The following is a 21,265-nucleotide window of genomic DNA, read 5'->3' as shown; positions in this document are numbered from 1 at the left end:
CTGCATTTTTGTGAACGACTGTACCAAATTTAATTTTCTTCATTGAGAGAAAGAGGGAGAGACAGAAAAGGAAGGAGAGAAAGAGGATGTGGTAAGGGAAAGAAGAAAGAGAAAAGGAGAAGGATGATAGATGTAGAGAAAGTAGAGGATTGAGGGTAGAGGAGGAGGTACAGTCAAAACGGGATAAGTGAGGAAAAATTTGAGAAATTTGGTTCTATTATTTGAGGCAATGTTTCAGGTCAGGTCTATTTAATTTTTGTCCTCTTTAAAAGAAGAGAGAATTTACCTCTATAATTGAGGGGAAATAAATCAAAGTTATACGTATTCTATCCGACCCCTGTAATTGAGGGAAAAGGAAGGAGAGAAACAGGGGGTAAGGGAAAGAAAGAGGGAAGGATGAGAGGGAGAAGAGTTTGACACCTCTAAAATGGGAAATTTCTAAGAATTTGAAAGATGAAAAACTTTCAAGACTCACAATCATGGACTCTTGACTAAAACTTCTCTCAGGAAAGCGAAAACATCACCCAATTATCCAAGTTTGACTGTATGGAGGGTGGGAAAATAGGAGAGAAGATTCAAGTCAGGTAATGTACATGAGATGTTCTGGATTTGAAGACGCTCCCCAAGTTTCGACGCTATAATTTATTGTCGTGGAGAAGAAGGAGGAGGAGGAAGTGAAGAAGAACAAGAAGAGGAAAGAGGAGAAGACGAAGGAGGAGGAGGAGGAGAAGAGGAATAAGGAGGAGGTGGAGAAGAAGAAGAACAAGATGAAGGAAAAGAAGGGGAAGAAGAAGAGGAGAAGAGAAAAGAGGAAGAAGATATCTGATGAGGACAAAGACGAAGAGGAAGAAGAAAGATGTAGAGAAAGTAGAGGATTGAGGGTAGAGGAGGAGGTACAGTCAAAACGGGATAAGTGAGGAAAAATTTGAGAAATTTGGTTCTATTATTTGAGGCAATGTTTCAGGTCAGGTCTATTTAATTTTTGTCCTCTTTAAAAGAAGAGAGAATTTACCTCTATAATTGAGGGGGAGGAAAAATATGAGAAATTTGGTTCTATTATTTGAGGCAATGTTTCAGGTCAGGTCTATTTAATTTTTGTCCTCTTTAAAAGAAGAGGGAATTTACCTCTATAATTGAGGGGAAATAAATCAAAGTTATACGTATTCTATCCGACCCCTGTAATTGAGGGAAAAGGAAGGAGAGAAACAGGGGGTAAGGGAAAGAAAGAGGGAAGGATGAGAGGGAGAAGAGTTTGACACCTCTAAAATGGGAAATTTCTAAGAATTTGAAGGATGAAAAACTTTCAAGACTCATAATCATGGACATTTGAATAAAACTTCTCTCAGGAAAGCGAAAACTTCGCCCAATTATCCAAGTTCGACTGTATGGAGGGTGGGAAAATAGGAGAGAAGATTCAAGTCAGGTAATGTACATGAGATGTTCTGGATTTGAAGACGCTCCCCAAGTTTCGACGCTATAATTTATTGTCGTGGAGAAGAAGGAGGAGGAGGAAGTGAAGAAGAACAAGAAGAAGAAAGAGGAGAAGACGAAGAAGGAGGAGGAGGAGAGGAGGAAATAAGGAGGAGGTGGAGAAGAAGAAGAACAAGATGAAGGAAATGAAGGGGAAGAAGAGGAGAAGAGAAAAGAGGAAGAAGGAAAAGAAGATGAAGGAGAAGAAGATGTCTGATGAGGACAAAGACGAAGAGGAAGAAGAAGAACAAGGAGAAGAAGAGGAGAAAGAACAAAAAACACAAGATGAAGAGGAAGAAGAAAGTGGGAAGAAGAAACTAGAAAAGTTGAGAATTTGGAATCAAGGAAAAGGTCAAAGTTTACCATTGAGTTTCATGCCAAGGGAGAGCTATGAAGGTTGCTAAATTGTGACATGTAATTAACATAACACTAAGAATAATTTCCTTTCTCCTTAATCTAGGTTACAATATAGTTATAATGGGAAAGCTCCTCTTGTCTCTATTTCATAAAACGAACTTTGTTCTCCAACACATTGCACTGTGGCGTTTCTCTTGGCCTTTTTCTCCTTCTCCTCCTCCTCCTCTTTCTTCTTCTTCTTTGTAATTAACATAACACTAAGAATAATTTCCTTTCTCCTTAATCTAGGTTACAATATAGTTATAATGGGAAAGCTCCTCTTGTCTCTAAAAACGAACTTTGTTCTTCAACACATTGCACTGTGGCGTTTCTCTTGGCCCTTTTCTCCTTCTCCTCCTCCTCCTCCTCCTCCTCTTTCTATTATTTACGAAAAATTAAGAATAATATTTCTTATTGGTTAAGTACAAAGCATGAAATGAAATAACTTCTCATAGATAAGTAAGTGGAGTAGATTTTATACTGAACAAAATATTTTATAGACTTTCCCCCTCTAGCTTAGAGTCCTTTAATGAATTCTCCTAAACTTCACCTTTCACTATGTAACCACTTTCCTATTCCATGAAGAATTCCCCACAGATTTTTCCCCGTAAAAAGTGTGAAATAGGGGTGTGTAAAGAGTGAGTGAGTTAAAAAAAAATGACTACTTTTTTCAGTGGACTACTCGGTCAATGAGGTAGATCCTAACTCATTGTACCAGGTACAGTGTACGTATAGGGATAGGGAGTTGAAGAGTAAGTTACATCTGACTCATTGACTGAATAGTCTATTGAAAAAGAGTAGTTCGTTTTTAATAATAACTCACTCACTCACTCTTTACATATCTCTAGTGTAAGAAATTCTTCGTGGAATCTCTAAAAGAAAAGCTTAAACTAGCCAAAAAGTGTGCCCGGGCGTAAGTGAAAATATCTCCAAAATTCGATTTAAAAAAAGAAATGGCTCATTATCAGCGATAAAAAAAAAATCGCTCATTATCAGCAATGGAAAAAGATCGCTCATCACAAGTGATGAAAAGACGCCATAGGGCTATCACTAATGTTCTTCACTCTCACTGCCAGTCTATACTTGGTTATTGTCACGGTACTGGAGTCACCTAAAACTTGTAACTCACTCATCAACTTGCTATACATAGGTATAGGGCAGAGGTTTCCAACTAGCGGCCCGCGGGCCACATGTGGCCCGCCAGACCATTTTTGTGCCCCGCGAAGCTTTTTGGAATTTGTACAAACTTACCTGGAAACTGACCCCCTTTAGTGTTCAACTACAATTAGGAGAATACTTTGTGAAAAATTTCGCCTGCGGCGCTCAAAATTCGATCGGACTGCATTTCTGAAAATTTGGGGGGGGGTTTCCTACAATGCTCCTCTATGTACATATGTGGCCCGCGAAGTACCTCCCAATGTAACATGTGGCCCGCATACACATGGAAGTTGGAAACCCCTGATCTAGATCCTCTATGTACATATGTGGCCCGCGAAGTACCTCCCAATGTAGCATGTGGCCCGCATACACATGGAAGTTGGAAACCCCTGATCTAGTACATACCTACCTATTATCCACCGTAAAATTAGGACTCATTAGCGCATATTCTTTGGTGCCTCTTATTTTTAGTATAAATGGTGGATGCGACAAATGTACAATCTTTTAGAGAAGAAAATTAGTGGGTTGATAAGAAATACCTATCCAGTATTATGCTGTCGACGGTGTTCAAACCCGGCCTTCCTGTGTGCTATCCTACCGTCATACCCTCTTATAGTAGAAAAATATTTTAAATTCCACACGGTTTTGAAGGAGAAGGCAAATTGTCGAAATGTTTATTTAAAAGGTTTGTTTCTCTGATAAGCATACTCGTATTACCTGAATACCGAATACATATATTCAACCAAACCATTAATGATCACTCAGCCAAAGAAGCACCTTAACTGAAATCTAATTTATAGGTCTACCAATACTAATCGATATGTTAAAAAAAAATCTAGCCTCTTAGAAGGAAGATTAAAGTCCTTACTTGTTTGACTAAATAGGTTTTATCTAAAACAGCCTTGTAGACTAAAATTTCGACACGAAATTTCTTTGCGACCATATGCTCAAATTCCCGTAGGGACGGACCCAGCTTGTTTTTTCTTCCTGAAATAGATTCTCCCGTTTTCCCGCCTCTACATTTTATTCCTTCTTGTTTTCTGGGATAATCGTGTGGGAGGTAGTAAGTACGTGTTTTATTTTACGGAATATTTTTTAGGTTGTTTACTTTATTCCCAGTTCCTTTCTTCATTACCTCTTCCTTTTTCTCTCCTCCTCTTCCTTCGTCTCCTCTTTTTCCTTTTTCTACTCGTCTTCTTTCTCCTCATTTTGTCTCCTCTCCCTTCTTTTCTCCTGTTTTCTCATCGCCCTCCTTCTCTACCTCTCAAAAATATGTGACATGAAAGAGCCAAACTAGCTGCATTATGTACAAGGTATAGTGTGCACCCATTAACCTTATCTCTATGCTTACAATTTTCAGACATATTAATGTCTCCGAAATTTTAAAAAGGATTTTTTCCTCCTTTTTTTTATTTTACCATTTATTTTATTTGATTTTTATCATAAGAGCTTGGTACCTTCGTTGGAAATAAAATATTCTTATCTTACGTTACTATAGTACGTTATGACTTGTGTTCTACTCGTAAGCTAATCCAAATGTAACCGAGTTTAATTAAGATAACAATAATGCCTCCTCGTCCTCCTCCTCTTCTTCTTCTTCTTCTTCTTCTTCTTCTCCTCCTTCTTCTTCTTCTCCTCCTCCTTCTCCTTCTTCTTCTGCTCCTTCTTTTTCATTCAAGTCAAGTAAATTTACTGATCAACATAAAGTAGGTACGCCCCTTTTGTTGACTGATATCTGGGACAATGTACTAAGCTCCAAGACCCAGTTGGGTTATAGACCCAATGTATACTTAGATTCCGATGTCTTTATCAAAATCCGGACCTTACTTCTGCGGGAACCTTCTACCCTAAAAGTAAAAGATTATCACGAACTCTATCCCCCGTGTGTGTATCACAGATTCACAGAAGCTACCTCCCGGTGTGAGTGTCTAACTGCTCATGTCAAAACATATATTCAACATAGGTAGTATATTGCCTATGACTATGAGATGTCCCCATTGTCCTTAATGATAGGAGCATCTTCGATACCATGGGCCGGTTCTAGGAGCAACTCAGCACTCAGTTTTTACTTTCATTACCCTTACGTATAGGGAACCTATACGGTAATGAGAAAGCATTGTTACTATTGACATGTATGGAAAACGAACACTGTTTCACTTTTTGTTAAAGGATAAAATTTATTTATTTGTTACATTAGTTATACAGAAGGACTAGTTTCGCCTGTAAGGCATCTTCAGCAATAAACAAATGGCAAAAAACTCGGTTTTTACTTTCCTTATCCTATTAGGAAGGAAAGGAATGTATATCTCCACGCGCAGAAAATATTGGTGCCTACCTACGCTATTTTCATTTATTTTATATTTATTATTATTATTATTATCATTATTATTATTATTATTATTATTATTATTATTATTATTATTATTATTATTATTATTATTATTATTATTATTATTATTATTACTATTATTATTATTATTATTATTATTATTATTATTATTATTATTATTATTATTATTATTATTATTATTATTATTATTATTATTATACACGACGCTCTTCCGATCTTCCACGCGCAGAAAATATTGGTGCCTACCTACGCTATTTTCATTTATTTTATATTTTTTATTATTATTATTATTTATTTTTTGCGCGCGTGTAGGTATGAGTCGTTCGTAGAATAAGAGCCGGGTTGTATATTTTTTTACGTTTTTCTTCCTAGAAAGCCCGTCTTATTGACTTAGTGATCTCGGCTGGTAGGTAATGAGAAGATGTCAAATTTAAGAATTTCGGCGTACTCGTGAAGATATCTACTTGAGTAGCTACTTGTAAGTGAGTTAGAGCCAGTTTCCACTTGTCGTTCGGAAAAAAAATCGTATTGTGTGTAGTGGGAACAATCTCATTTAAATTACATTGCCTACAGGACATTCGGAAAAAAATCGGGTGAAACTCCCAAGTGGGAACGAGCTCTTAGTGAATGAGTGAATTTTTTTATTCAATGCAGTTTTACACTTGTCGTTCGGAAAAAAAATCGTATTGTGTGTAGTGGGAACAATCTCATTTAAATTACATTGCCTACAGGACATTCGGAAAAAAAAACAGGTGAAACTCCTAAATGGGAACGAGCTCTTAGTGAATGAGTGAATTTTTTTATTCAATTCAGGTAGTATTCTGACCACTAAAAACATAGAATGATAGAGTCTTTAGTGGTATCGTAACTTGGGACATCATTGTCAACATAGTTCCATTTACAATTTGCCTGAAGAGGTTGCCTGTCGTCAGGTTTCAGGTAACATGTTCAATTGTTCAGAATGCACCGGTTCATGATATTGACAGAATGTACAAGCGATGACTTACATTATTTTTTTGAAAATATTTCGAAAACCTAGTGTAATATTGGCTGTGTGAAACAGAACTCCCGTATAAAGCGTGTATAACGTAGGTATATCATAATCATAACGCAGGTATTGTCCAGTGTATAACAGAAGTCAGTGGGGCACTCGGGACCCTTGCAGTTGCCAAAATGTACCTTTTTATTTAAGTCAAAATGTAACTTTGCTATTTTCAAACAGTATTGTGTGTAACTGTAGGTTCCCTTGCTTACTTATTTACATTCTGTGTCCGTCTGTTAAACACAGTTTTAAGTTTTTCCAAAATTCGGGGCATGTAGGGTTTTGGACGCTTTGGTCCCTTGCTAAAGAAATAGCAAAGGTTGAGTGCGAAGGGCATCCACTCGTAATTTTTTTGTAGCCAAAACCAAATAGGCTGATTGAGAGGCTGACGAAAAACGCCGACCCCGTCTGAACACGAGGAGAAAAAAAAGGAAGGAATTTTAATTGTGTTCAGCATAAATGCTTGTCACAAATGTCGTTCCCTGCTTAATGCACTTCGCTAAATTTTATGACTTGACTTGGACTCGAACCACCAACCTCCAGATCCGAAGTTCACCGCGCTAACCACTACACCACTGAGGTTGGTGAACACGAGAAAAGAAGAAGACCATGTAGGTACACACATATTTTTGGCACCTTTGATTGGTCCAAGGGTTCGATTGACAAAAAATATTTGAACCCAAACCGACTTCTCTGATGAATTGGACTGTAGGTACTTTGGTACCTAGGGTATTCGCTTTTTTTTCTAATATAACTATAATATAGTGTACTTTATCTATATTTGTACTTATTACTTTATCTATGTACGTAGTTGTACTTGTGCTGTTGTGTCTACTACAAGAGTACTTAGACGATATCAACTTTTAATGCGGTCAAGGCTTTTTTTTTTTTTTTTCACATTTTCTCACACAAAATAATGAGCTCTGATCTTGAAATTTGTCGCGACGACCTATGAACTCAAAGCGAGAAAGTTTCAGGTAACACTTCAGTCGATCATTTAAGACCGGTTTTAGCGTTATCTATGTTAAGCTACGCCGAGCAAGGCCAATAAATGGATGGGTGACTTAAAGTTAATTGACTAATTGTGGGATTTTTTTTTTCTCATTTTCTCACACAAATGAGCTCTGATCTTGAAATTTGTCGCGACGACCTATGAACTCAAAGCGAGAAAGTTTTAGATAACACTTCAGTCGATCATTTAAGACCGGTTTTAGCGTCACCTATGTTAAGCTACGCCGAGCAAGGCCAATAAATGGAGGAATAAAGGGAGAACGGGCTCTAGTCTTGATTGTCGTTTGTCTGTCTGTTTGTTTGTTTGTTTCACCATAAAGTAAGTAAGTACCTATCGATGGTTTGAGTTTAACAAGAAAATGGCTGTTTTTTTTGACAGCTTAAAAATGGAAAGTAAATAGTCAATCAATATCCAACCTATTGATAGAGTGCAAGGTTAGGCAATAAGCAGGCTATATGGGGGTACCTCCTTGACAGTCTGAAATCTAAATACAGCACACACAGGTAGGCAAAGCATACTAATGTATCTCTACCTATTTATTCTATGCTGTTTTATGTGTTGTGTCTATTTATGCTGGTTGATACCGAAGCCTCATGGAAGGTACATTAACACCAATGATGTGTTCTGGTACATTAGTTTATACAGGGTCTACTGGGTCCAGCAAATAATTACCCCCACTATGTTATAGAAGAATTCTCTTGCTAAATAAATCGCAAAAGGTTGAGTGCGAAGGGCATTTACTCGGAAAACTTTGTTTAGCCAAAACCAGTTGGCCTCAAAGCGATCACTGTAAAGCTGATTGAAAGTCTGATGACAAACGCCGACCCCGTCTGAACACGGGAAAAGGCGAAGAAAAAGAAGAAGAACACTGTGTTATAGGAGAACTCTGAACCACATCTTTCTGACTCCCCACATGGAGAGAAAAACTAAGATGCCGGAAGCCTAACCGAGTGACTGGGTGCCGCCACTCTAATATTGAACTCTACAATATCAGGATTTACTATAGAATTCCAATATTTACTATAGAATTCCAACACCCTAAATAATGGGAAGTGAGAAATAACTCAATGATAGAGTTCTTCCACCCTAAATTTTATAAACTTGAGGCACCCTATCACTATTTTTTTTCTCAGTGAACTTTATATTTTACCACTCAAGTGGAGTCACAGATAAGGTTCGTTCTCGGAACGGCCCGCTTTCTCCCGTCTTGCCTTCCTTCTCTCGTTTTCGGGACGATAAGACCTTAGAAATTACAGTTCTCTCTATCAAACCTCTTCAAAAAAGTACGTCATCTTTTCTCTCAATTCTTACACCCTTCTTTCCTCTTTTCTCTTCGTCCCTGGTGCGAATAAATTTCATCCCCCCTCCCCTTTCCTCTCAAACACTTGTTTGTTGCCTCACGTGGTGCATTAGCACCCCATCTTCCTCCCCAGAGTTTCACCCAGATTCGAGATTTACCCGAACACCGAACACCATAAGGGTTTAATACTGAAATCGCTTGAGTATAAGGGAACCTTGAAATCGAGATAGAAAACTTGCGTCAGAAATTCTCTTAACCCTTCCGAGAACCGGAGGTCAATCAGTGGCGGCTACAAATTCATTCAGACAATGTGGAAAAGTTTGCCCTAAACTTGTCAGTATAACACGTTACCGTTTGGGTGTTATCTATTCTACAAAATCGAAAGATTGTCAGCGATTTATTGTTAGAAATTGGAAATCTAAGCTCATGTAACCACGCCCACGCCGTAGGCAAATGGCTTTAATTGGGTTATGTCCCTTTCTACTCGACCTATATTAACGTTAACAATGTATCTAGAAGCTTGAATTCCAATCAGGGTTAAGACAATAGGAGTATAGTGGCCGTAGGCAAATGGCTTTAATTGGGTTATGTCCCTTTCTACTCGACCTATATTAACGTTAACAATGTATCTAGAAGCTTGAATTCCAGTCAGGGTTAAGACAATAGGAGTATAGTAGATTAGTAAGATCCAGTACCTCTATTTACTCAATGAACTTCTAATGGTACAAAGTTACGCCCAGTTATTAGTGGGTGAGGTTTCAGGCCCTTGTTTCATTATTACACAACATCCCTAGGTATCTAATGAGTTTCGTCTTAATGTCAATTTTATTGGCAGGTTAGCCAAGCCTAATTTGATTTTTATCGAGAGATCTGTGAAGATTTGTACTGCAAATACCCTTGCAGTTGCCAAAATGTACCTTTTTATTTAAGTCAAAATGTAACTTTGCTATTTTCAAACAGTATTGTGTGTAGGTTCCCTTGCTTACTTATTTACTTTCCGTGTCCGTCTGTTAAACACAGTTTTTCCAAAATTTGGGGCATGTAGGGTTTTGGACGCTTTGGTCCCTTGCTAAAGAAATAGCAAAGGTTGAGTGCGAAGGGCATCTACTCGTAAAATTTTTTGTAGCCAAAACCAAATAGGCTGATTAAGAGGCTGACGAAAAACGCCGACCCCGTCTGAACACGAGAAAAAAAAAGGAAGGAATTTTAATTGTGTTAAGCATAAATGCTTGTCACAAATGTCGTTCCCTCCTTAATGCACTTCGCTAAATTTTATGACTTGACTTGGACTCGAACCACCAACCTCCAGATCCGAAGTTCACCGCGCTAACCACTACACCACTGAGGTTGGTGAACACGAGAAAAGAAGAAGAAGACCATGTAGGTATTAGGTAGGTACACACATATTTTTGGGACCTTTGATTGGTCCAAGGGTTCGAGTGACAAAAAATATTTGAACCCAAACCGACTTCTCTGATGAATTGGACTGTAGGTACTTTGGTACCTAGGGTATTCGCTTTTTTTTCTAATATAACTATAATATAGTGTACTTTATCTATGTTTGTACTTATTACTTTATCTATGTACGTAGTTGTACTTGTACTGTTGTATCTACTACGAGAGTACTTAGACGATATCAACTTTTAATGCGGTCAAGGCAAGGAAAAATATGAAAATGCAATTTTCCCAGCAGTCTCTTCACGCTCGCCTGGCTTTTGGAAATAAAATTCTATGTCCCGTTCATTGTTTTGTCTGTTGTTTACTTTAATATAGATTACCAAGCTTTTGTACTAGATGTCCCAGGAGCTCAATTGCAAATTGGATTCGTAACTGGGGGAGCTGCGGTTTGAATCTCAGGAGCCACATAAAAAAAGAAAATGAAGAGAGAGAGAGAGGAAGTGAGAGAGAGAGAGAGAGAGAAGAAGAGGGAGATTATTTGTAAGGTTAAGTTGAAACAAATTAATTCTCTTTGTTTCATTTACCATTGAAGAGGAAATAGAATGTTATGCTCATTTATGCCTCGGTAGCGTAGTGGTCAAGACGCTCGCCTGGTAAACAGGAGGGCGTGGGTTCGATCCCAGCTAAAAACGGCGGTGAAACACTCATCTTAAAATAATATATAAAAAAATAGGAACAATATTTACCTGAAATAAGAAAAAAATCTCTTCTTAATTCTTATCACGAAGATGAGCAAGGTGCAAGATCGAAATGTCAAATTGAAGAAAGTCATGTTCAAATTTCAAGTTTCACCTACCATATCAGTATACCATATTTAAATCACCTACCATATCATCAGTACCTATACCAATGGTAAACCATATTCAAATCAAGTTATTTTAGTAGAAATTAGTTGGGTACTTTACAAGACACCTAAAAGTATCGAGCCTACAAAGCAGGGGTGCTCAACTCATGGCCCGCGGCTTCTTCGGGCCCACAGAGTAATTTTTAGTGGCCCGTGTTTCGTGAGGTCATTTTATACCACAGTAATTCTTTCCGCATCTTTCTTTTCTTTTTATAAGTCAGGTATTTTCTGAATTGAGTTATTATTGTGTTTCTAAATACTCAATTATGTTTGCAATAATGGCCCGCGGACAGTTTGAGATTAAGTGTGGCCCACAATCTCAAAAACGTGGAAGACCCCTGACTTTAGAGACTCTACAAGTATACAATCTGGGTATAGGTACTCAATGATGTTCTTACAGGTATGAAAGTTTTGTCGCTTTCATGTCTGCCTAACCTTAAGAACTATAAGAAGCCCCGAAGCTATGTTCTGTGTCATTGAATAGCAGACTTTTTGCCTCCTTGGAAGTTATTTTCCTCCCCGTTTAGAAATTGAGGGCTTTCAATGAAAGAAGGCGCTGAACCAGCTTAGACCCCTTTTGGATAAAATGACTTTTCTAATGAAGAATATCTTTGGGAATCGGCCCCAAAAAGAATCATGTTGATATCTCCAATATTCATCAAGATAGATTTGGTAAAAAGCCTCGCAATAGTTTTTAATGGAAGTGGAAAACTTTAAGCTGTTTTACTTAAATCAAATCATGAATTCTTTATGGTAAAGCAGAGGTTTTTCACAACTTTAGTGGATATCACAATGCCTCCTTTGCAATTCCCTTATTTCAATAATCTTTTTACGATGGTAATGCCGCCACTGGTCGCTACTCGATTAAAGTAGCTACTCAATTGTCCTCGCGAGGCTGAGTGCATCCCGAACTTTAAGCACAGAGCCGAAAAAAACTTCGACCGCCCGAGAACCCGGGACCTCCGGCGTGCAAGCCTAGGTGTGATACCCACTAGGCTGTTTTACACAAAACTAAGTAACTCGATTTTCGTCCATAGGTTCCCCTTGAATAGAACTCTTCAAATATAGGAATATTAGGAATGCCTGAAATATTTTACCCCAAGAAATTTATTCTCTATTTTTCTTTCTAAATAACGATATTGTTTAACTTTCTGCCAGCGTTGTTAGGTTGTTGTTTGGTAAATGACAAAAACGATTCTCTACAGGGTTTACTAAATCCATTGTAAATCCTTAAACCCTTGTAAATATCCAGATTATGACCTTTTTTTGCCACCCTACCCTTAAAATCTATTTCTTTTAATATAACGTACCTAGGTATGGCCAAAAATATTCTATTCTACATACTAATACCTATGAACAAACAGATTACTGACCGACCTCAGAATTGCAGATTCCTTTTCTTTTTTGGGGGGTAGGGGCTTCCTTTGAAGTGGCAGGGTTCTCCTGGAGGAACTCTTTCACCCAACCACTATTTTTTTTTATAATAATTTAAGTAAACTCCATGAAGAGTAGAAGAACTTGAACTACTTTTCAACTGACTTACCTTCCAGTAAGTTTCCCGACTTTGAAAAATCGAAAACTACCCCTGTATATGCTTTTTTTATATTATTATCCCTCGAAAAACTTGTGGCATCAATGATTAGTCACATTATTATTTATCACCTTTTACCACACAGAATTTACGTAACCAAAGTTCCCCTTGTAAATATCTAGATTCTAGCGGATGTAGTTGCGTTTTCCATTTCCCTTTACTGTACCTTCGTTTTCATCTGTCCTCAATTTCCAGCCAGTGGAGTGTTGTGAGCTTTTCGAAAGGGGAACCTGTTCTTTTAGGTACACAGAGAGAAAAACTAGGGTGCCGGAGCGACTGGGTGCCCGCACTCTAATATTGAACTCTATATCAGGAAGCTCGACACTTTACTGTAGAATTAGAACCTAAATAATGGGAACTAACTCAATGATAGAGTTCTTCCACCCTAAATTTTATAAACTTGAGGCACCCTATCACTATTTTTTTTCTCAGTGAACTTTATATTTTACCACTCAAGTGGAGTCACAGATAAGGTTCGTTCTCGGAACGGCCCGCTTTCTCCCGTCTTGCCTTCCTTCTCTCGTTTTCGGGACGATAAGACCTTAGAAATTACAGTTCTCTCTATCAAACCTCTTCAAAAAAGTACGTCATCTTTTCTCTCAATTCTTACACCCTTCTTTCCTCTTTTCTCTTCGTCCCTGGTGCGAATAAATTTCATCCCCCCTCCCCTTTCCTCTCAAACACTTGTTTGTTGCCTCACGTGGTGCATTAGCACCCCATCTTCCTCCCCAGAGTTTCACCCAGATTCGAGATTTACCCGAACACCATAAGGGTTTAATACTGAAATCGCTTGAGTATAAGGGAACCTTGAAATCGAGATAGAAAACTTGCGTCAGAAATTCTCTTAACCCTTCCGAGAACCGGAGGTCAATCAGTGGCGGCTACAAATTCATTCAGACAATGTGGAAAAGTTTGCCCTAAACTTGTCAGTTATCTCTATGCTTACAATTTTCAGACATATTAATGTCTCCAAAATTTTAAAAAGGATTTTTTCCTCCTTTTTTTTATTTTACCATTTATTTTATTTGATTTTTATCATAAGAGCTTGGTACCTTCGTTGGAAATAAAATATTCTTATCTTACGTTACTATAGTACGTTATGACTTGTGTTCTACTCGTAAGCTAATCCAAATGTAACTGAGTTTAATTAAGATAATAATAATGCCTCCTCGTTCTCCTCCTCCTCCTCCTCGTCCTCCTCCTCCTAATCCTCCTCCTCTTCTTCTTCTTCTTCTTCTTCTTCTTCTTCTTCTTCTTCTTATTTTTCTTCTTCTTCTTCTTCTTCTTCTTCTTCTTCTCCTCCTTCTTCTTCTCCTCCTTCTCCTTCTTCTTCTGCTCCTTCTTTTTCATTCAAGTCGAGTAAATTACTGGTCAACATAAAGTAGGTACGCCCCTTTTGTTGACTGATATCTGGGACAATGTACTAAGCTCCAAGACCCAATTGGGTTATAGATATAGACCCAATGTATACTTAGATTCCGATGTCTTTATCAAAATCCGGACCTTACTTCTGCGGGAACTTACCTACCCTAAAAGTAAAAGATTATCACGAACTCTACCCCCCATGTGTGTATCACAGATTCACAGAAGCTACCTCCCGGTGTGAGTGTCTAACTGCTCATGTCAAAACATATATTCAACATAGGTAGTATATTGCCTATGAGATGTCCCCATTGTCCTTAATGATAGGAGCATCTTCGATACCATGGGCCCGTTCTAGGAGCAACTCAGCACTCAGTTTTTACTTTCATTACCCTTACGTATAGGGAACCTATACAAGGTAATGAGAAAGTATTGTTACTATTGACATTTATGGAAAACAAATACTGTTTCACTTTTTGTTAAAGGATAAAATTTATTTATGTGTTACATTAGTTATACAGAAGGACTAGTTTCGCCACCGAAGCGAATACAATAGTCCGTCCACTATACCTTTTATTATTAGTAATAATAAAGGAAGGACGGACTAAAAACGGCGGTGAAACACTCATCTTAAAATAATATATAAAAAAATAGGAACAATATTTACCTGAAATAAGAAAAAAATCTCTTCTTAATTCTTATCACGAAGATGAGCAAGGTGCAAGATCGAAATGTCAAATTGAAGAAAGTCATGTTCAAATTTCAAGTTTCACCTACCATATCAGTATACCATATTCAAATCACCTACCATATCATCAGTATACCAATGGTAAACCATATTCAAATCAAGTTATTTTAGTAGAAATTAGTTGGGTACTTTACAAGACACCTAAAAGTATCGAGCCTACAAAGCAGGGGTGCTCAACTCATGGCCCGCGGCTTCTTCGGGCCCACAGAGTAATTTTTAGTGGCCCGTGTTTCGTGAGGTCATTTTATACCACAGTAATTCTTTCCGCATCTTTCTTTTCTTTTTATAAGTCAGGTATTTTCTGAATTGAGTTATTATTGTGTTTCTAAATACTCAATTATGTTTGCAATAATGGCCCGCGGACAGTTTGAGATTAAGTGTGGCCCACAATCTCAAAAACGTGGAAGACCCCTGACTTTAGAGACTCTACAAGTATACAATCTGGGTATAGGTACTCAATGATGTTAGATGAGCAAGGTGCAAGATCGAAATGTCAAATTGAAGAAAGTCATGTTCAAATTTCAAGTTTCACCTACCATATCAGTATACCATATTTAAATCACCTACCATATCATCAGTACCTATACCAATGGTAAACCATATTCAAATCAAGTTATTTTAGTAGAAATTAGTCGGGTACTTTACAAGACACCTAAAAGTATCGAGCCTACAAAGCAGGGGTGCTCAAATCATGGCCCGCGTCTTCTTCGGGCCCACAGAGTAATTTTTGGTGGCCCGTGTTTCGTGAGGTCATTTTATACCACAGTAATTCTTTCCGCATCTTTCTTTTCTTTTTATAATGATCAATTTTTTACTTTCTATTTACACTTTATTTTCTTGAAAGAACTACCTAGTTACTAGTCAGGTATTTTCTGAATTGAGTTATTCTTGTGTTTCTAAATACTCAATTATGTTTGCGATAAGTTCACTGTTAATGGCCCGCGGACAATTTTGGATTAAGTGTGGCCCACGCGGAAGACCCCTGACTTTAGAGACTCTACAAGTATACAATCTGGGTATAGGTACTCAATGATGTTCTGACAAATGTTGAAGCTGAAAATACAGTATGCGTAAACTGTGGCTCAGTAACCAATAGTCCTGACAATAATTTATTCCAATCAGAAATATTGCCGAGCTATGATTCCACAAAAGAACTATAAGAAGCCCCGAAGCTATGTTCTGTGTCATTGAATAGCAGACTTTTTGCCTCCTTGGAAGTTATTTTCCTCCCCGTTTAGAAATTGAGGGCTTTCAATGAAAGAAGGCGCTAAACCAGCTTAGACCCCTTTTGGATAAAATGGCTTTTCTAATGAAGAATATCTTTGGGAATCGGCCCCAAAAAGAATCATGTTGATATCTCCAATATTCATCAAGATAGATTTTGTAAAAAGCCTCGCAATAGTTTTTAAGTTTTTAATGGAAGTGGAAAACTTCCAAGCTGTTTTACTTAAATCAAATCATGAATTCTTTGTGGTAAAGCAGAGGTTTTTCACAACTTTAGTGGATATCACAATGCCTCCTTTGCAATTCCCTTATTTCAATAATCTTTTTACGATGGTAATGCCGCCACTGGTCGCTACTCGATTAAAGTAGCTACTCAATTGTCCTCGCGAGGCTGAGTGCATCCCGAACTTTAAGCACAGAGCCGAAAAAAACTTCGACCGCCCGAGAACCCGGGACCTCCGGCGTGCAAGCCTAGGTGTGATACCCACTAGGCTGTTTTACACAAAACTAAGTAACTCGATTTTCGTCCATAGGTTCCCCTTGAATAGAACTCTTCAATTATAGGAATATTAGGAATGCCTGAAATATTTTACCCCAAGAAATTTATTCTCTATTTTTCTTTCTAAATAACGATATTGTTTAACTTTCTGCCAGCGTTGTTAGGTTGTTGTTTGGTAAATGACAAAAACGATTCTCTACAGGGTTTACTAAATCCATTGTAAATCCTTAAACCATTGTAAATATCCAGATTATGACCTTTTTTTGCCACCCTACCCTTAAAATCTATTTCTTTTAATATAACGTACCTTAGGTATGGCCAAAAATATTCTATTCTACATACTAATACCTATGACCAAACAGGTTATTGACCGGCCTCAGAATTGCAGATTCCATTTCTTTTTTGGGGGGGAGGGGCTTCCTTTGAAGTGGCAGGGTTCTCCTGGAGGAACTCTTTCACCCAACCACTATTTTTTTAATAGTTTAAGTAAACTCCATGAAGAGTAGAAGAACTTGAACTACTTTTTCAACTGACTTACCTTCCAGTAAGTTTCCCGACTTTGAAAAATCGAAAACTACCCCTGTATATGCTTTTTTTTTATAATGTTATCCCTCGAAAAAAAAAGTTCAGGTATCTTGTCGCAAAGGCATGCAACCTCCTGAACACGCTACATTTCTACTGAGAGAAGACTTAACCTACATTCTGGTGGTAAGTTTGGTTTCTTAAGGTTGTAGCTTTCCTTTTTAGCTTTTAAAATATAAATCGAATACAAACCGATGTTCTTTTTTTACTTTTTAATCTCAGAAAATATTTATAAATAGTAGAAATAGTTTATCCTTGAATAGAACTCTTCAATTATAGGAATATTAGGAATGCCTGAAATATTTTACCCCAAGAAATTTATTCTCTATTTTTCTTTCTAAATAACGATATTGTTTAACTTTCTGCCAGCGTTGTTAGGTTGTTGTTTGGTAAATGACAAAAACGATTCTCTACAGGGTTTACTAAATCCATTGTAAATCCTTAAACCATTGTAAATATCCAGATTATGACCTTTTTTTGCCACCCTACCCTTAAAATCTATTTCTTTTAATATAACGTACCTTAGGTATGGCCAAAAATATTCTATTCTACATACTAATACCTATGACCAAACAGGTTATTGACCGGCCTCAGAATTGCAGATTCCATTTCTTTTTTGGGGGGGAGGGGCTTCCTTTGAAGTGGCAGGGTTCTCCTGGAGGAACTCTTTCACCCAACCACTATTTTTTTAATAGTTTAAGTAAACTCCATGAAGAGTAGAAGAACTTGAACTACTTTTTCAACTGACTTACCTTCCAGTAAGTTTCCCGACTTTGAAAAATCGAAAACTACCCCTGTATATGCTTTTTTTTTATAATGTTATCCCTCGAAAAAAAAAGTTCAGGTATCTTGTCGCAAAGGCATGCAACCTCCTGAACACGCTACATTTCTACTGAGAGAAGACTTAACCTACATTCTGGTGGTAAGTTTGGTTTCTTAAGGTTGTAGCTTTCCTTTTTAGCTTTTAAAATATAAATCGAATACAAACCGATGTTCTTTTTTTACTTTTTAGTCTCAGAAAATATTTATAAATAGTAGAAATAGTTTATAAAAAACACGTGTCTGTGAACATAGATAACTTTCGATGAAAATGGTGCGTAGGTAGCATGGATTGAGAAGTAATGATGTCGTATTAAACTCTGTAAGTAAATTTAAATTGATACTTATTGGTACTGTTTTTCTACTTCTTTAGATGATAATATTATAAAGGAAAGACATGCTATGTCGCAGACAAATCAAGCTAAATATAAGCAGCTTTTAATAATAATAATAATAATAAGACTGTAACCAAGATTTACCTCGGCACCGCTTTGCAATACTTCAAGGCACATTCTTTTTACATCCATGCCTGTCCAAGGACGGAAAATTTTGGTTAGAAAATTTCCTCCCTGGCCGGAATTAGAAAATTTTTGGTTAGGAAATTTCCTCCCTGGGCGGGATTAGAAAATTTCCTCCCTGGCCGGGATTAGAAAATTTTTGGTTAGAAAATTACCTCCGGCCGGGTTGAGAGCCAGTGCTCTTGAGCACCTTTTACCGTTTACTAATTAGTTAGAAACAATATTATGCCTCGGTAATTCGAACCACCTTCTCCTTCCGGGATTAGAAAATTTTTGGTTAGAAAATTACCTCCGGGTTGAGAGCCGGCTCTCAACCCGGAGGTAATTTTCTAACCAAAAATTTTCTAATCCCGGCCAGGGAGGAAATTTCCTAACCAAAAATTTTCTAATTCCGGCCAGGAGGAAATTTTCTAACCAAAATGAGCACCTTTTACCGTTTACTAATTAGTTAGAAACAATATTATGCCTCGGTAATTCGAACCACCTTCTCCTCACAGCCACCTCAAATTTGAGCGTGGGCTTTTCACGTGCATCCTTGTTTATGAATTTCTGGAGGTGAACTTAATTACTTGGAAGAAATAATCCCGTCTCCCATATCAGGCTATTTTAGGTCTCTGAAAGAAGATATCTATATCTTGGAAATTACCCACTTTGTATAACATCGTCTGCCATCTTTCTATATAAAACTAGTCAACACATTGACTTTGATTTATTTTTTCTGTCTTCAGAAAAATAGCCCATCTTCCAAAGACTTGCTTTAATTTTAGGTTCCTTCCTTCTTTTTAAGATAGGAAAATCGGTTAAACCAGCTCTTAATGTAAAGGCTGAGTGTGACCTGAAATAACCAGCAATTTAATATCCCAGAGTTGTTGTTGTTGTTGTTGTTGTAGCGTAGCCAAATGTTTATGGCAGAATAAAAAATGTCCCAGTCAACCGTCCAGATGTCGAATGCTTTAATTTTAGGTTCCTTCCTTCTTTTTAAGATAGGAAAATCGGTTAAACCAGCTCTTAATGTAAAGGCTGAGTGTGACCTGAAAAAAACCAGCAATTTGATATCCCAGAGTTGTTGTTGTTGTTGTTGTTGTTGTAGCGTAGCCAAATGGTTATGGCAGAATAAAAAAAAATGTCCCAGACAGTCAACCGTCCAGATGTCGATGTTTTCACCAAATGACTCTTCTTCCATAACCCTCCTCGTGTATAAGCTACGGAGAAAATTCCTTTGTGGATTTTCTTATTGAATGTTTCATACCTAATTACCTTCTTATAGTGGTAAAACTGTGAAAGTTTTGTTCTCGGAGCAATAGAAAACACAAGTACCAAAGCCAACACAAAAGAATGGTAAACCAAAGTTCTTTAAGTTTTATGGGGATGGTGGTTGGTGGTGTCTGATATTAATGGAGAAATGTTTAAATCAAGACCCGATGGCTGGCAATTTAAATCAAGACCCGATGGTCTTGATTTAAATTGCCAGCCAGGTGTAATTATTTTTCTTTTGATGTAAAAGTAGAACATTCTGTTTCTCCAATTTCTTTATAAAAAAAAGGAATATCATTTGACCTTATTGCGTTTTCTTTCATGTTCATCGCTATTAGAACGATATAAGAAGGAAGATTTACACCACTGCACTTTATGTAGGTACCTATATGTACAGTGTACAGACTTTACTGAAGCAAAACGAACTGACTGTAAATAAAATGCTAAAATAGCCTTTCCTTATTTGATAAAGTCACCTATGTACATTGTACAGACTTTACTGAAGCAAAACGAACTGACTGTAAATAAAATGCTAAAATAGCCTTTCCTTATTTGATAAAGTGAGACTCCATTTATGTGATGACGCCACGAGAAAATGGCAATAAGACAAGTTTCTATTTATATCTTTCTTCTTTTTGTTTCAGAATGAATGAGCCAAAAGTTCATGTTTGAAATATGATGGAAATGAATAATGAGAACATAGAGTATGCCGATAATGAATCAACAAATGAATATGTGTGGAAGAAGAAGAGAGCTGTAAATTCGAAGCAAAGAAGAGAAGATACGTTTTCCATCCGGTTACGAGAAAAAATCAGACAAAAAATGAAGAACACTCAAAATCCAGACTCCGGTACAGAGATCGAATGGAAAATACCCACCAATCATGAGTCTCCTAGGAATGATATAGTCATTTCTAATGGTTTCATATTCAAAAATGATTCAGAAGAATATAGTGATTCTCTAAGTCCTCGAGCGCCATTAGCAGAAGAGATCAGTTTCTCTGAAAACAATTCCATTGATGAAACTTTTACAGTCAATGATGACAGGAATATCACGTTTACTGTAAATGATGATGACGATGCCACATTGACTCCAAATTCATCAATGTCAGATAACGAAGAGTTTCAAATTGACAACATAGAATTTGACCAAATACCTGAAAATAAGTCTGATGTAACGATCGAAAGAATAGATCAAACAAAACCAAATACATTGGAAAACCTTCAACTTGTGCCATCCAGCTCTAAGGGTTAGGTGGTAGAGAACGCCTAAGGCGTTAACCTCGCCTAGTGGTTACCTTCCACTCAAGAGTCTATTATTATTATTAATAGGTACCTACATATATGCTGGCATTGCTGGCTCTTCTCCTCTCTTCTTCTTCTTCTTCTTCTCCTTCTTCTTCTCCTCCTTCTTCTCCTCCTTCTTCTTCTTCTTTTTCTCCTCTCTTCTTTTTCCCCTTCTTCTTATTCCTCTTTTTCTTCTATTTTTTTTTCTTTTCCTCCTGCTACCCGACTACGTTTTGACATGTAAATGCGAGAAAAGGGTGTTCTCGAGTACATCCAGACTTGGCAATATTTGCTTTTCCTAAACACCTATCACCACACCGGGCTCTCAGTTCACTCTGGAATTCCAGAACAT

The 21,265-nt window shown here is 37.4% G+C and overlaps 1 protein-coding gene across 1 annotated transcript in view; it reads left to right on the top strand.

The window, feature by feature from the left end:
• Positions 1-20,881, top strand: part of LOC113467724 — a 51,745-nt gene extending 30,864 nt beyond the window's left edge. The window contains exon 2 of the mRNA XM_026824071.1: positions 20,272-20,881. Within this exon, the coding sequence (XP_026679872.1) occupies positions 20,303-20,881 (579 nt within the window). The 5' untranslated portion in view covers positions 20,272-20,302. The remainder of the gene's footprint in view (positions 1-20,271) is intronic.
• Positions 20,882-21,265: the final 384 nt, after the last annotated feature.

Source organism: Diaphorina citri, unplaced genomic scaffold (genome assembly GCF_000475195.1).
Source record: "Diaphorina citri unplaced genomic scaffold, Diaci psyllid genome assembly version 1.1 scaffold536, whole genome shotgun sequence".
Lineage (NCBI taxonomy): Eukaryota > Metazoa > Arthropoda > Insecta > Hemiptera > Psyllidae > Diaphorina > Diaphorina citri.
This window is presented reverse-complemented; position numbering and strand designations above follow the sequence as displayed.